The sequence below is a fragment of the Zea mays genome, chromosome 1 (assembly GCF_902167145.1).
Source record: "Zea mays cultivar B73 chromosome 1, Zm-B73-REFERENCE-NAM-5.0, whole genome shotgun sequence".
In the NCBI taxonomy this organism is placed as follows: Eukaryota; Viridiplantae; Streptophyta; class Magnoliopsida; order Poales; family Poaceae; genus Zea; species Zea mays.
Window position 1 is genome coordinate 192,234,635 of NC_050096.1, and position 13,560 is coordinate 192,248,194.

At 41.3% G+C, this 13,560-nt stretch overlaps 2 protein-coding genes across 2 annotated transcripts; one reads left to right on the forward strand and one right to left on the reverse strand.

Annotated features, from left to right (window-relative positions):
• Positions 1–1,872: 1,872 nt before the first annotated feature.
• LOC103642009 (uncharacterized) lies at positions 1,873–13,503 on the reverse strand. The gene is made up of 10 exons (XM_020547210.2): positions 13,352–13,503; positions 13,088–13,226; positions 12,545–13,011; positions 12,371–12,463; positions 12,109–12,207; positions 11,696–12,040; positions 11,489–11,617; positions 11,180–11,416; positions 11,053–11,107; positions 1,873–2,123 (listed from the first exon to the last, which is right to left on the reverse strand). Exons 1-10 carry the CDS (start codon positions 13,499–13,501, stop codon positions 2,107–2,109), a joined length of 1,731 nt encoding a protein of 576 aa, XP_020402799.1. The 5' UTR covers positions 13,502–13,503; the 3' UTR covers positions 1,873–2,106.
• On the forward strand, positions 9,858–10,394 carry LOC118476089 (LOB domain-containing protein 13-like). The gene is made up of 2 exons (XM_035964191.1): positions 9,858–9,974; positions 10,070–10,394. Exons 1-2 carry the CDS (start codon positions 9,879–9,881, stop codon positions 10,220–10,222), a joined length of 249 nt encoding a protein of 82 aa, XP_035820084.1. The 5' UTR covers positions 9,858–9,878; the 3' UTR covers positions 10,223–10,394.
• Positions 13,504–13,560: the final 57 nt, after the last annotated feature.

The following is a 13,560-nucleotide window of genomic DNA, read 5'->3' on the forward strand; positions in this document are numbered from 1 at the left end:
CTATATATGCAATGCATATTTTATCACACCTAGTGGTACTAGACGAGCATGTTGTCCAATTAAGGGCCTGTTTGTTTCAGCTTACAGATTATATAATCTGAATTTTAATCTAAATTATATAATCCAGATTATAATCTAGATATATTATAATCTTCATATAGCTGTTAGGTAGTTTAGATTATACAAATGTAGATTATTCATAAAGACAACAATACCCTTATTTATTTATTTGATGAGAAAATAAAGATGACATATATTGCAATTTCTATTTATATAACCATGGGTAGTGGGTCTTTTGCCAAAATAATCTCAAATAAGGTACTCTTGAGGAGATTATGAGATTATCATAATCTGGGCTTTAGATTATATAATCTAAACCCATAATCTAGATGTTTGTTTACCTACTGGATTATTTACGTTGGATTATATAATCTAAAGAGATTATAATCTAAAACAAACACGGCCTAAGCTTCCCCCATAATAGTATGCCCATCTATCTTAAATTAAGTCACACACAATATTGATTATTTTCGATAAAATAAAATGCCTTAGCTCCTACCCTACCTTATACCTTTGTTTTGAGCCCTTATATATATATATATATATATATATATATATATATATATATATATATATATATATATATATATATATATATATATATATATATATATATATATATATATATATATATATATTCCCCTTCTATTTTTTATGTTGAGCACTTTGCTCGTATTTATGCACATCACATCCTTTTCATGGTAGTCCACCTTGCTTAACCTTTAGATGTTGATTTGAATCTATCTCATACACAGCACTCAGAGTAGGTTAGTCCAGTAGTTGTTTCAATTAACAAAACCGTACGTAAAGCTTTCAACATTGGATGGTTCAATCCAATGCAATATTTACTTATCCATTTTCTACATAAAGCTAAGGTAGGCAACCCAGTGTAACATAGATGGATGTATCACATTGGAAGAGCCTTGAAGAAGCTTAACCAGTGGCCATGCACAAACCATCCAGTGAATCGTCCATACTTCATATCTATTGTGTTGAATTTCATTGTCACCTTGCTTGGTTTATTTGTGCCGCAGACACGATATGGTCATAAAATGGTCAATCAGTTTGGAAATGGTTGAAATTGGTGAGTGCTACCCGTTGATCCTTCTATCATGCACGCTAGCGGAGGTGAAAAGAGCCATGAAATGTATGATACTATATTTTCTCAAGTTTTATAATGAAAGTACAAAATTGATGTTCTAAATTGTTTGTATTCTATGTTTAGCGGAGTGACGGAATCCAGGTGAGAGCTCAAAAGAGAATGTCCTTAATTTGTAGAGCTCTTTAGCGGTCGTCAAAGCGCAACACAAGAGGAGTTGCTTCAAATTTAAGAGTATGATCACTACACTATACCACGGAACATTATTTGCAACTTATGGTCTGTCGGTAAAATCAGTTTTACCGACGAACTATAGGTCGGTAAAGACCTTTACCGACGGACCACGAACGTCGTTGCAAGCTGTGTCGGTAAAACTTTTACCGACCGACCGTTGTTTTACCGACTTATCTTCCGTCGCTAAAAGAGAAGTTTTACCGACGCTTCATCATTTGGTAATAATAGTATTACCGACTCTCTAAGAGTTGCAGCTGCCACGATTTACGGACGCTTCATCAGTTGGTAATAATAGTATTACCGACTCTCTAAGAGTCACTAATTGTGTAGATTACCGACCAACAATTCGTTGCCGCAGATATTACCAACCAACAATCCATTGCATTCATACAAATAGATTATTATAAGGACACTTAATGCTCATACACTTCACTAATCTTTCATGAGGTAACATATTGCACATGTTGCACACAAATTAATGGTCTTTCAATATCCATCGATCATATATTAACATCATTAGTAACATAATGTTTGCAATACATCGAACTAGTCCATAGGTTGCAATATCACATTACATAACTCAAAAGCTAGTCCACGGTATTACAATAACTCAATTCCTTCACGTTGTTGTACGCAACATACGCAACAAAAGCTCCAAAAGAAATGCAAGACCGAAGAACCATGTCCACGGTTGGTTGTAACATGATCTGATACTAACATTGTCCATTTCCTGAAAAAATATAACCATGTGTAAGAAACTTATGAATCAATTGCCGGGAACAAGAGGTACTGGTACATTGCAGTAACCAAAAAACTGAACTCCAAATGAAATAAAAAATGCAGCAACCATAGCCCATGATAAAATTTGAAAGTTCATAACTATAAAATGAAATTATAGCTTGCTGCACAGCACACACACCATAACTATAAACTGAAATTATAGCTTGCAGCATAGTAGCAGTACACAGCCATAGAGGATAGAGCATGATATAATACCAAAAGTGTAGCTCATAATTCAAAAAAAAAACATCCAGCAGGCAGCATCAATCATCCATAAACATTATAGCTTGTTGCACAGCACACACACACAGAACCATAAGTCCATAACTCCATAAGACCATAGCCATAAGAGTATAAAGACCATAAGCTTGCTATCTTGCTGCACACACACACTCAGCACTTCAGTTCAGTCTGCACTCAGCAATCAGACCTTCAGAAGTTCAGATCACCTGTCCTGTCCACACTCACACGCCATTCTGCATAACACACACACACTCACAGTCTCACACTGCATAACACACACACACACACACTCACACGCCAGATCACCTGTCTTATCCACCAGACAGCACACCAGATCACCAATTCACCAGCATTGCTTAACACACAGTCACACTCACACAGTCACACACCAAATCCATTACTGTACTACTATTTTGAAAACGCCAAACCATATCTGCCTATATCCGCACTACAGTAAACTAACAAAAATCCGACGGCCAATTTATCTCCGACGGCTGTCTACGATACCGTCGGACATAGTGTTATGTCCGACGGCCACCAAGGACTCTCGGAAATACCGCCTTATCTCCGACGGCTACCCTGACAGCCGTCGGACATAAGCTTATGTCCGACGGCCTCGTACGTAGCCGTCGGACATAAGCTTATGTCCGACGGCCTCGTACGTAGCCGTCGGAGGTAATGGTTTTTAACACGGCAAGCCCGGCGCGCGGTTCATTTTTCACGCGCGCTCGGTCTCTCCTCTCCTTCTCTCTGCCCGTAGCCGCCGCCGCCGCCGTGTTGTCACCGCCCGTCGCCGCCGCCGCCGCCGCCCCGCCCACCCGCCGTCGAGACCCGCCGCCCGCCCCGTCACCGCCCGGCGCCCCGGCGCCGTCACCGCCCGGCGCCGCCGCCGCCCCGTCACCGCCCGTCGCCGCCGTCGCCCCGCTCGCCCGCCGTCCACACACGCCGCCCGCCCCCCGTCGACACCCGCTGCCGGCCGCCACTGCCCTGCCCACTGCTAAGTAAGTATTTTTATTTTTATTTTGTAGTTTCCACTGTTGTTATTAAATTATTAGTATGTTAAATAATGTTTATCTTATTATATCCGAGGGCCTAAATTTGATTATATGGCGAAATTTGGTTATGTAATTAATTAAGTTTGTTTTCGTTTACTTAGTGTTGCTTAGATAATTTAAATTTTTAATTTCCGAGGGTAATTATTATGCCCTCGGAATTAAGGTCAGTTTATATGATTTGTCACCCGTAATAATGTTATGTAGTGGTGTCTATATAATTTAAACTTTTAATTTTCGAGGGTAATTATTAGCCCTCGGAAATAAGGTTGTTTTATTTGATTTAGGGTCCCGTGAAACGAAACTTAGACGTCACCCGTTTCGGTCCAACACTCCTTACATGCGACGCATGTGAGGTATGTTGGGCCGGAATTGTCCCTTTATTGGACAGCCTCGGGGTGACCGACAGAGTCCGTGTTTATGACAAAAGCATGTGCTCCTGCTTAGTTTCGGCAGCATAACCTCTCTGTTCTCCAATTGCACCATTTTTAGGCGTGCGATTGGAGAACAACGGGGTTATGCTGCCGAAATTTCGCACGACCATATGTCTTGTCATAAACACGGCCTCGTCGGTCACTCCTGGGTGGGTTTAGGACCTATCCTTTCCTACAGATGTAGGGGCGTGATTTCTTCGTAAAAACGGATGGCACGTGCATTACTTATCTAATTAAGTTAACGTCTCGTATCTAGTATGGAGGAGAATCGTCGATGGATGTATGAAGGTTGGAAGAAAAGAGGTGCTCTATCAAGTGAGTGGGTGGCCAAGACTGATGCTTTTCTCGACCATGCTTTTGCTCGGTCAGAGACTGGAACCGATGTTAGGTGCCCTTGTAGCAAGTGTCGGAACATTAATTTCCTTGACAGGAGGACTATGTCGATACATATTTGCAAGAACGGTTATATGCCAGGCTATGAGGTGTGGGTGCACCACGGTGAGGACCCACCTCCTCGTATTGTATCGGAAGTTCAGTCACATGAAGAGGAGGACTACGATAGGATGGAAGAGATGCTTGACGATGTACGCCATGAGTTTCTAACCGTCGATTCGGAGAACCCCGGTCAACCCACCGAGTTTGAGGATCCAGCTACACCTGAGGTTCAGAAGTTCTTCGAGCTCCTTAAAGCTGCCGAAGAGCCGTTGCATGAACACACTAAAGTGACTGTCCTTGTATTTGTGACTCGACTTATGGCTATTAAGTCTAAGTTTGCATTCTCAAACAACTGTTACAAGGAACTTTTGAACTTGATCAGTGATGTACTTCCGGAGAATCACAAGATGCCAAAGGACATGTATCAGTCTAAAAAGCTGTTATCTGGCCTTGGTATGGACTACGAAAAAATCGATGTCTGTGAAAATAATTGTATGCTTTTCTGGAAGGAGACCGCAGGTGAGAAGAAGTGTACTGTATGTGGTGAGCGTAGATTCGTTGAGGTTGAAAACGACGATGGTTTGACCGTGACTACGAAGATTGCACGTAAGCAGCTTCGTTACATGCCTCTCATACCTCGGTTGAAACGTTTGTTCATCTCCAAGAATACAGCCAGACACATGAGGTGGCACAAAGAAGGGGTACGTGAGAATCCAAATGTCATGGTGCACCCAGCTGATACAGATGCATGGAAAGCACTAGATGCTTTTGATTCCAGCTTTGCTGATGAAGTGCGGAATGTCCGCTTCGGTTTGGCAACAGATGGTTTCTCACCATTCAATCTAACTGCAACGTCATACTCATGTTGGCCCGTCTTTGCTGTTCCATACAACCTTCCACCAGCTCTTTGCATGAAATATGAATTTATTTTCTTGTGTCTTGTAATACCTGGTCCGGATCATCCTGGAACAAAGATCGATGTGATGATGAGACCCCTGATTGAAGAATTGAAAATTTTGTGGGAAGGAGTCGAGGCGTACGATTGTTACAAGAAACAGAAGTTCAACCTGAGAGCCGCGTTTTTATGGTCTATTCATGATTTTATGGCTTATGGTATCTTTGCTGGATGGAGTTGTCATGGGATTTTGACATGTCCTATATGCGTTGAAGACACTTTATGCTTTCGACTAAAGTTTGGTGGAAAGATATGTTACTTCGATTGCCATAGATGTTTTTTGCCAGAGGATCACCCATTCAGGTTCGATAGGAACGCTTTTAAAAAGGACACGATTGTGACGAGGGGACCACCCAAGCGTCTAAGTGGTCCAGAGATTCTCGCGAGACTTAATGATTTGAAACTAAACGAACATGGAAATCGTTTTGAAGGTTATGGAACCGAGCATAATTGGACTCACAAATGTGGTCTATGGGAACTCCCTTATATGAAAGCCTTGATTCTAATGCATAACATTGATGTCATGCACCAGGAACGAAATATGGGTGAAAGCATTATCAGCACTTGCATGAATATCACCGACAAAACAAAAGACAACCCTAAGGCAAGGAAAGACTTGGCCTTAATCTGTAGAAGACCAACTATGGAGATAGGAGAGAATCAGAAGAAGCCACGTGCTCCTTTCAGTATTAAACCTAAAAGGAAGAAACAATTGATGAAATGGTTGAAAAACTTAAAGTTCCCAGATGGTTACGCCGCGGGCTTTAGACGGTCTGTGAATTTGAAGACGGGCAAGTTTTCTGGGTTGAAGAGTCATGACTACCACATAATAATGGAAAGACTCCTTCCTGTTATGTTTCGTGGTTTTGTAAAAAATGATGTCTGGAAAGCATTAGCGGAGCTAAGCTACTTTTATAGACATCTTTGTGCCAAAGAAATAAAGAAAGAGATGATGGAGAAGCTTGAGCAAGAAATACCGATTTTGGTATGCAAACTTGAAAAAATATTTCCACCAGGTTTCTTCAATCCGATGCAACATCTACTTGTTCACCTACCATACGAAGCTAAGGTAGGAGGTCCTGTGCAATATAGATGGATGTATCACATCGAAAGGACACTAAAAAAGCTACGTGCAATGGTTGGTAATAAGAGACGAGTTGAAGGGTGCATCGCTGAAGAATTCAAATACAAAGAGATAGCATCGTTCACGGGCCTGTACTTTGCAGAGGAACACAATGTCAATGCCCATACGTTGCGGTATCATGTCGACGAGCCCCCTATTAGTGATATTGAAATTTTTCAATGGAGGGGCAAAACTGTAGGACCCAGCACAACATACTGTTTCACCAACGACGAATGGAAGACTGCTTTACTTTACATGTATAACAACATGGAAGAGATGAGTCAGTTTCTCCTGTAAGTGTAAACTTTATTTTAGTCATTGCCGCTAGAATTTTTGTTGTGATACTAAAAGGTTTGTTTCCTTGTACTAACAGGGAATTTGATTCTCAAAATTGCATCTCTGGCTGTGAACGTGACCAGATTCGTCGAGAGGGAAAAGATGGGGGACTTAATTTCTTGTGTTGGTTTCGAGATTATGTAGATAAAAATGACAATATACACCCGGACCTTCGACAATTATCCCTAGGAGCAGTAACTGGCAGACGTTATGGTCGGTATGATGTCAATGGTTTTAGATTCCGTTCCACAAGGTTCGAAGATGATCATCCTCTAGCAGCCACGACAAACTCCGGAGTTGTAACTAGAGCTGTCGATGATGAAGGGAAGGTGACTAATTATTATGGAGTCATTAATGATATAATCGAGTACAAGTTTTTTGGAGATAAACAACTCAAAGTGGTGTTCTTCGATTGTGATTGGTTTTCTCCAAGTACAACGCGAGAAAATCAATATGGCATGGTGGAAGTCAAACACAACGATAGATTAAAAGGCCACGACACTATAATCCTTGCCCACCAATGCGAGCAGGTGTATTATATGACATATCCATCTAAGAAAAACGGTTTGGTTGATTGGAGGGTAGTGTACAAAGTTAATCCGCGTGAACGACTATATGCTCCTGGTGATGCTGGTTATGTTGAAAGTCAAATCGAGCAGGAAGTGGGGGCTGCTGAGATTTTCCAAGACGAAGAACTTACAAGCACGTTTAATGTACAAACTGAAATGTTGGAAGAATCTTTATTAGGCGATCAAAATGATGTAGAGGTTCCTCCAAAAAGAAAACGAGTGACGAGAAAGAAGAAAGCTACTTGGCGTCCATTAAATCGACGAAAGCAACTAGATCCTGATTTTGATTACGATTACGATTGACGAGTATGGATCATGATTTTATTGCATATTTTATGATTTTATTGCATATTTTATTATTTTATTGTCGATTTATGTACTAACTTGTTTTTGTTAAAATAGGATGTCAAAGAAAATGAAGTCTTTAGCTCGTAGTTTGCTTGGGTCAAGGAGTAGCTCGAGGAGCAGCTCGAGGGGTGAGGATTCAGTTTTTCAGGGCACAGGTTCTACCATGAGCAGACGGAGAGCGCTGGCAGAACATTTGCCTCCACAAGATGTAAGTTAGTTGTTAAATTACATTATTTGAGTTACTTAATATTATATGATGTAAGCTATTTGTTTCATAGGATGCTGAAATTGAGGAACCAGTGGTAGAGGATCATGCAAGAGATGATGTTGAAGATGATGGTGGAGATAATGTGGGAGATGATGCTGGAGACGACGCTGGTGGGGATTCTGGGGCTGGGGATTCTGGGGCTGGTGGAGATTCTGCAGCTGGGTCTGGAACTTCTCGAGTTAAGAGAATGAGGAAGCTGCATTTTGTTGGACCACCTCCAGAGCTTCCACCCGAATCTCGGGTTGTGATAAAGCCTAGTGGAAAGTGAGTGACATATCTTCGCTTAAATGTTATTGAAAGTTATGTTTTAATTTCTACATTGATTTCTGTTTGCAGGACTTGGATCGACGACTCGTTCACAGGCACAGGACACTACAGGCAGGTGAACATGGTTCTTGGTAATCTTGTTCGTCTGCACTGGCCTGGTCTTGTGACTTTGCCTACTGGCGAGTCTGTCCCCGCCACCACTTGGGAGCATTATCGCTATGGTGTCTGTAGAACGTTTGGCAACACACAGGCACTAGTTTGGGATGCATTCTGGGTATGACTTGTTTATACTATTTTAGTTATTCCATATATGTTTGCTTTTATGATAACACTATGGTTTTTGCAGAAACGGTACAAGTTGCCGGACGATGGATCATATGATATGAACGCTCGTTACGTGTTTGAGTTTAACGCGAACGATGTCGTTGCAGATGCAATGTACTATGCACGAATTCAGGCTATAAAGGCATGGTACAGAGCAAATGCTGATGATCGACCGATGCCAAATACAAAGGCCGAGTGGTCATCAATTTACTTGACGGAGGAGCAATACCTAGAGGTAAACAGGTTGTTGCATCTCATATCGCACAAAGCCATGTATTTGCTTGCTTTATTTAAAAAATTTCATGTAGGTGTCCGTGCCGTGGATGGCCACCCGATCAGACGGTTATCGGGCATTGTGCAGATGGTGGGCTTCCCCTGACTTTCGTGCCATTTCCGAAAGGAACAGGGGAAACCGTGGGACTGAGTCGTTCCACAACTACGGCGGTGATGGTCATGTGCGCTTGGCTAAGCGAATGGTAAGTCACAGTTTGTCGTAACTTTGAATCACATAGAAATGTGTCATTATAACTTTTATGTACAGGAAGTCAAATCCGGCCGTACGCCCACGGATGTGGAGGTGTATATGCAAGGGCATAGGGGTTCTGATCCTCAGAATCCTGATGTGTTATGCACTCAGACGGCCACCGACCGTCTAGTGAGTTTTTGATACTCTATTATGTGTGTTGATATTGTTTGCAAGGGCATAGGTGTTATGCACTTATATTTGATATTGTTTGCCTCCAGGCTTCGTATGGGCAGGAGATGGTTCAACGCCATGGGGAGGAGTACGATTGGAGGAGCCAGCCAATCGACCCTCAGGCAGCCTATGCTAGCGCAGGAGGACAAGCCCATGGACGGTGAGATTATTTGATTTGGTTTTCAAAATTGTCATCATATGCTTGCGATTCAACTGAGCCATGAGTTACTATACTAAGTGCATGGTTCACTCTTGTAGGTTGGGTATTTTTGATTCTACGATTGATTCCAGAGAGCTGAGACGCCGTGGACGACAATCCACATCGTCGTCTTCACAGTCGTCCCGTTCACGATCAGCAGCCCATGAGATAGAGCTTGCAGTGTTGCGTCAACAGGCAGAGTACCATCAATCAGTCTTGAGGGAACAATTGGAGTACCAGAGGCAACAATCTGAATACCAGAGACAACAAGCCGAGTACCAGAAGAAGAGGGACGAGTATTATGCAAGCCTCCAGGCCCAAAATCAAGCTCTTCTCTCGGTAAGTTGAAGTAACATTTTGTAGCTTATTTTGCAAAACACTTGATGTGTATCTTGTTTGTTCAACAATGACTTGTATATAATTTGTAGCAACTAGCCCAACAAGCGGGCGTCCCGATGCCGACATATGGGATGCCGCCTCCGGACTTTGCACTGCCAATGCCAATGTTGCCGCCTCCACCTCCGCCTCCGCCTCCGTCACAATTCCCTATGGTATGCACACATATGCGTGTGTGACATGTTCATAAATGTCTTATGTGTTTAAATGAACAACTGAGTGGTTACTATTTCATGTGCTTGTGTTATAGGGATTTCAGACACCACCCGCTTCAGTTGCCGCACCTGGAGATGGGTCTGGTCAGGACGACACAACAAATTCGTGGGTGAACACCATTTTCAACACGCAGAGTCCAGCCGGAGGAGGTGGCTACTCGAACCATCCAGACGATGGATATGATTGATGTGTCGTGATGTTTTTTTATGAAACACTTTGCAACACTTGTTTGTGAGACACAATTTCAGTTTGCAACAACCGTCGAACCTATATGTTGATGTTACATTTGTGAATGTTAATATTTATGTGAGAATATTTGTGATTGTGAATACTTATTAGAATGTGTATATTTGTGATTGTGAATGTGAATTTGTATATGTGCATGAATCTGTTTTTGTTTTGTAAATGTCAGATTTTTTAAAAAACAGAATTTTGTGTAAATTCTGTAATTTGTTATGTCCGACGGCCTAATGGTAGCCGTCGGACATAACACTTTGTTATGTCCGACGGTAGTTAATGCCGTCGGACATAACACTTGCTTATCTCCGACGGCCTAGTGGGAGCCGTCGGACTTAATTCTGTGGGGCCCACACCCCCGACCGGTAAAACGGTTGGGATTTGTTATCTCCGACGGGCGTATGCAGCCGTCGGAGATAACTTATGTCCGACGGCAGCCGTCGGACATAGCACTATTTCCGACGAGTTATCTCCGACGGCTTTAAGCCGTCGGAGATAAGGCTTTACCGTCGGAAATAATCTATTTCCGACGGTTTATTCCTTATGTCCGACGGCTTTGGCCGTCGGACGTTTCTGCGTTTACTGTAGTGCGTTTGGCGTTCAAATAAGCTTAGCAAATAAGTCAGCAAAGAAAAAACCATGGAGATATGGTTAGTAGTAGTAGAGTCAAAGATCCGGTTCTACACTATATCAGGAAAGAAAATGCCAAACAGATATGGTTAAAAACAGCAAATAAGTCACCAAGCTAGGGCCATTAAGAGTAGTAGTAGAGTCAAATACCTGAAATGTTAGGTGATGTGTTAGGTGTTGCTGATGCCTTGTTGATGACCTTCAGCTGTCAAAGTTAGGATCTGTCAGTAGGTACTCATTAATCAAAAAAGAAAGATATCAAAGTTTCGTTTATTACTTTCTTGTATGGCCATGCAAGCGACATCATGTGAGCAGTAGCCATAGTTTGCATATCATCGTAGGGACGAGCCAACACTGCATCTCTTTTCAGGACACAAGTCACAACAACTTCACAAAATTGCCTTCCAATGGGCAGATCTGCAACTATGGTACTCGGATTAGTTGAAACTATTATTCCTTTGGCCACAGGTTGATCCGATCTCAACAAAGCATATAATATGGCTTCTCTTCCAACCTGATACAAGCGATAAACACAAAATTAGAAGCATGATAAGGATAATACTGGTTAGAAGGATGAAAGTATTACCAAAGAATTATGTTTAGAATGAGAAGCATCATTAGTGCCTGGTGCAGTGCTTGGTGCAATTGTGTCCTCATCATTACAATCGTCATCTCCATATGCATTATCTTCATCACCATGTTCTAACCTTGAATTCTGTTACAAACATTTGGTGAATTATGAGTAAATCGGAAGATAAACATTACTTTGTGTAACAACAAAGAAAATTTATACCACATTTTGACGTGATGTGGAACCATGCTGTGACATGGGCCCTTCACTTGCCCTGTCTAGTTGTGCCCTTTCCTCAATTTCTGCCTGCAATTGAAGTATGCGTTTTTCTAGAGCAGCCTTGTCCTTTTCAGCTTTGGTACGAGCCAGAATCTCCATTTGTAGTCTTGTTGGTGCATAACCCTTCAACCCAGGGGTGCCAATATCTTGAGGAGTTGGGCCTAAACCCACAGCACGGATATATCCTTTTGGCTCTTTCTCTCCACAAACAAGAGCAAATACATCACCTTCCTGAATTGTTTTCTCCTTTAACTCTGGATATACTTGGACAACATCTTTAAGTTTATTCTATGAAATAAACACATGTTATTTATTCTGTCTAAATAGTATTACTAACACTTAGGAAAAAGACTTACGATAATTGGCTCTGCCTGAATTGAAGGAACACCATTTTTTCTTGTATGGGTTTTGATAAAGGTTTCATCTCTTCGTGGGGGGCGTCCTAGTTTCATAGCCTAGAAATGGTTAAGACAAAAGTCTGAGTAGTACTAGATAGATTGCTCATATCAAAAAATCGGAGTTCGATAATTAGTACTACTGGACATATTGCAAAAAAATCGGAGTTCGATAATTACCAAAAATATGAGTACAATAATTAGTAAGACAGATTAAACATACCAATTTATGCTCTGAACATGCAAAGCTCACACTACCAGATGTATGGAGCAATTGTACCTTTTGCCGGCTTACTTTTCCAGCTTTCGAACGAGCCTAGGACATAGCAGAAGTGTTTAAGAACTGAAAATATACATGTTGACAGCTACACTTTGCACATATAAAGATGTTTGTTACCTGAAATTCAGAAGTCAACCAATATTCATAGAGAAATTTCCAATCAGCGTCACTAACCCTTTTATCTGGACATTCTTCAATTTCATCTAGAGACAAATCAGGATCAAAATACAACTCCTTTATGGTTGACTTGAATTCTTTCCATTTTCTCCCAGCAGTACGCATAACCCAGTTTAAGGCAGCAGGATCAATATCAAAATATGACTTTATATCATCCCACAACTCATATTTCTTCTCAACATCAATAAGCCTCCAATCCTTGCAAGCAATTGATATTTTCTTTCTAACTTGACAGCCAATAACACTAGAAAGTTGCCTAGCATTTTCACCAATAGGTTGACCATAACCATTGAGTAAAATTTTTAGTTTTGGCATGTCAGGTGTCCTTGAGAATATGTCATCCTTCTTAGTTATGCCCCTTCCTTTCCTATTCTTTGTACCATTGTTTACATTACTGTTTTGATGACCTGAAGCAGTAATTGATTTAAGTCTATAGCCCATTATATATAAGTACTACTATTAAAGTAAAATGAAAACAATTACCTCCAGAGTTATTGAGCAAGTCTCCATCTAGATGCAAATCATCAAACACTCTTTCCTCCTCAATCTGAGCCCTATTTCGTTCAGGTCTTGGGCGCAAGTTTGGTCCTTCAATTCTTGCAGTATTTGTGTCATGAATTTTCTGCAAGCAAACGGTATTACTAAGAACTTGTTGTGCCATTATAGGGATGTTTAGAGCTGCCATTATAGGGATGTTTAGAGCTGCCAACTTCCTAGGCTGCCATTACTAAGATTCTTGCAACATACCTTTTGTTTTTTCCTAGGCTGAACTTGCTGTGCCATTATAGGGATGTTTAGAGCTGCCAACTTCCTTTTGTTTTTTTCAATATTTTCAATCCTTTGCTGTGCATAAGCATTGCATGAGATAGAATTATTGTTTCCTCTTGCGCTTGACATTTTGTTTCCTGAGAAATTGAGAATGAGATCAGTCACCATCTAAGTTTCGTCAAAATGAT

Coding starts and splice junctions, on each gene's coding strand:
- LOC103642009 (XM_020547210.2), bottom strand. CDS start 13,501: ATGTCAAGCGCAAGAGGAAACAATAATTCTATCTCATGCAATGCTTAT. Junction 13,012..13,087: donor CTTGCTCAATAACTCTGGAG/GTAATTGTTTTC, acceptor TTACTGCTTCAG/GTCATCAAAACAGTAATGTA. Junction 11,618..11,695: donor CCACATCACGTCAAAATGTG/GTATAAATTTTC, acceptor TGTTTGTAACAG/AATTCAAGGTTAGAACATGG.
- LOC118476089 (XM_035964191.1), top strand. CDS start 9,879: ATGCCGACATATGGGATGCCGCCTCCGGACTTTGCACTGCCAATGCCA. Junction 9,975..10,069: donor CTCCGTCACAATTCCCTATG/GTATGCACACAT, acceptor CTTGTGTTATAG/GGATTTCAGACACCACCCGC.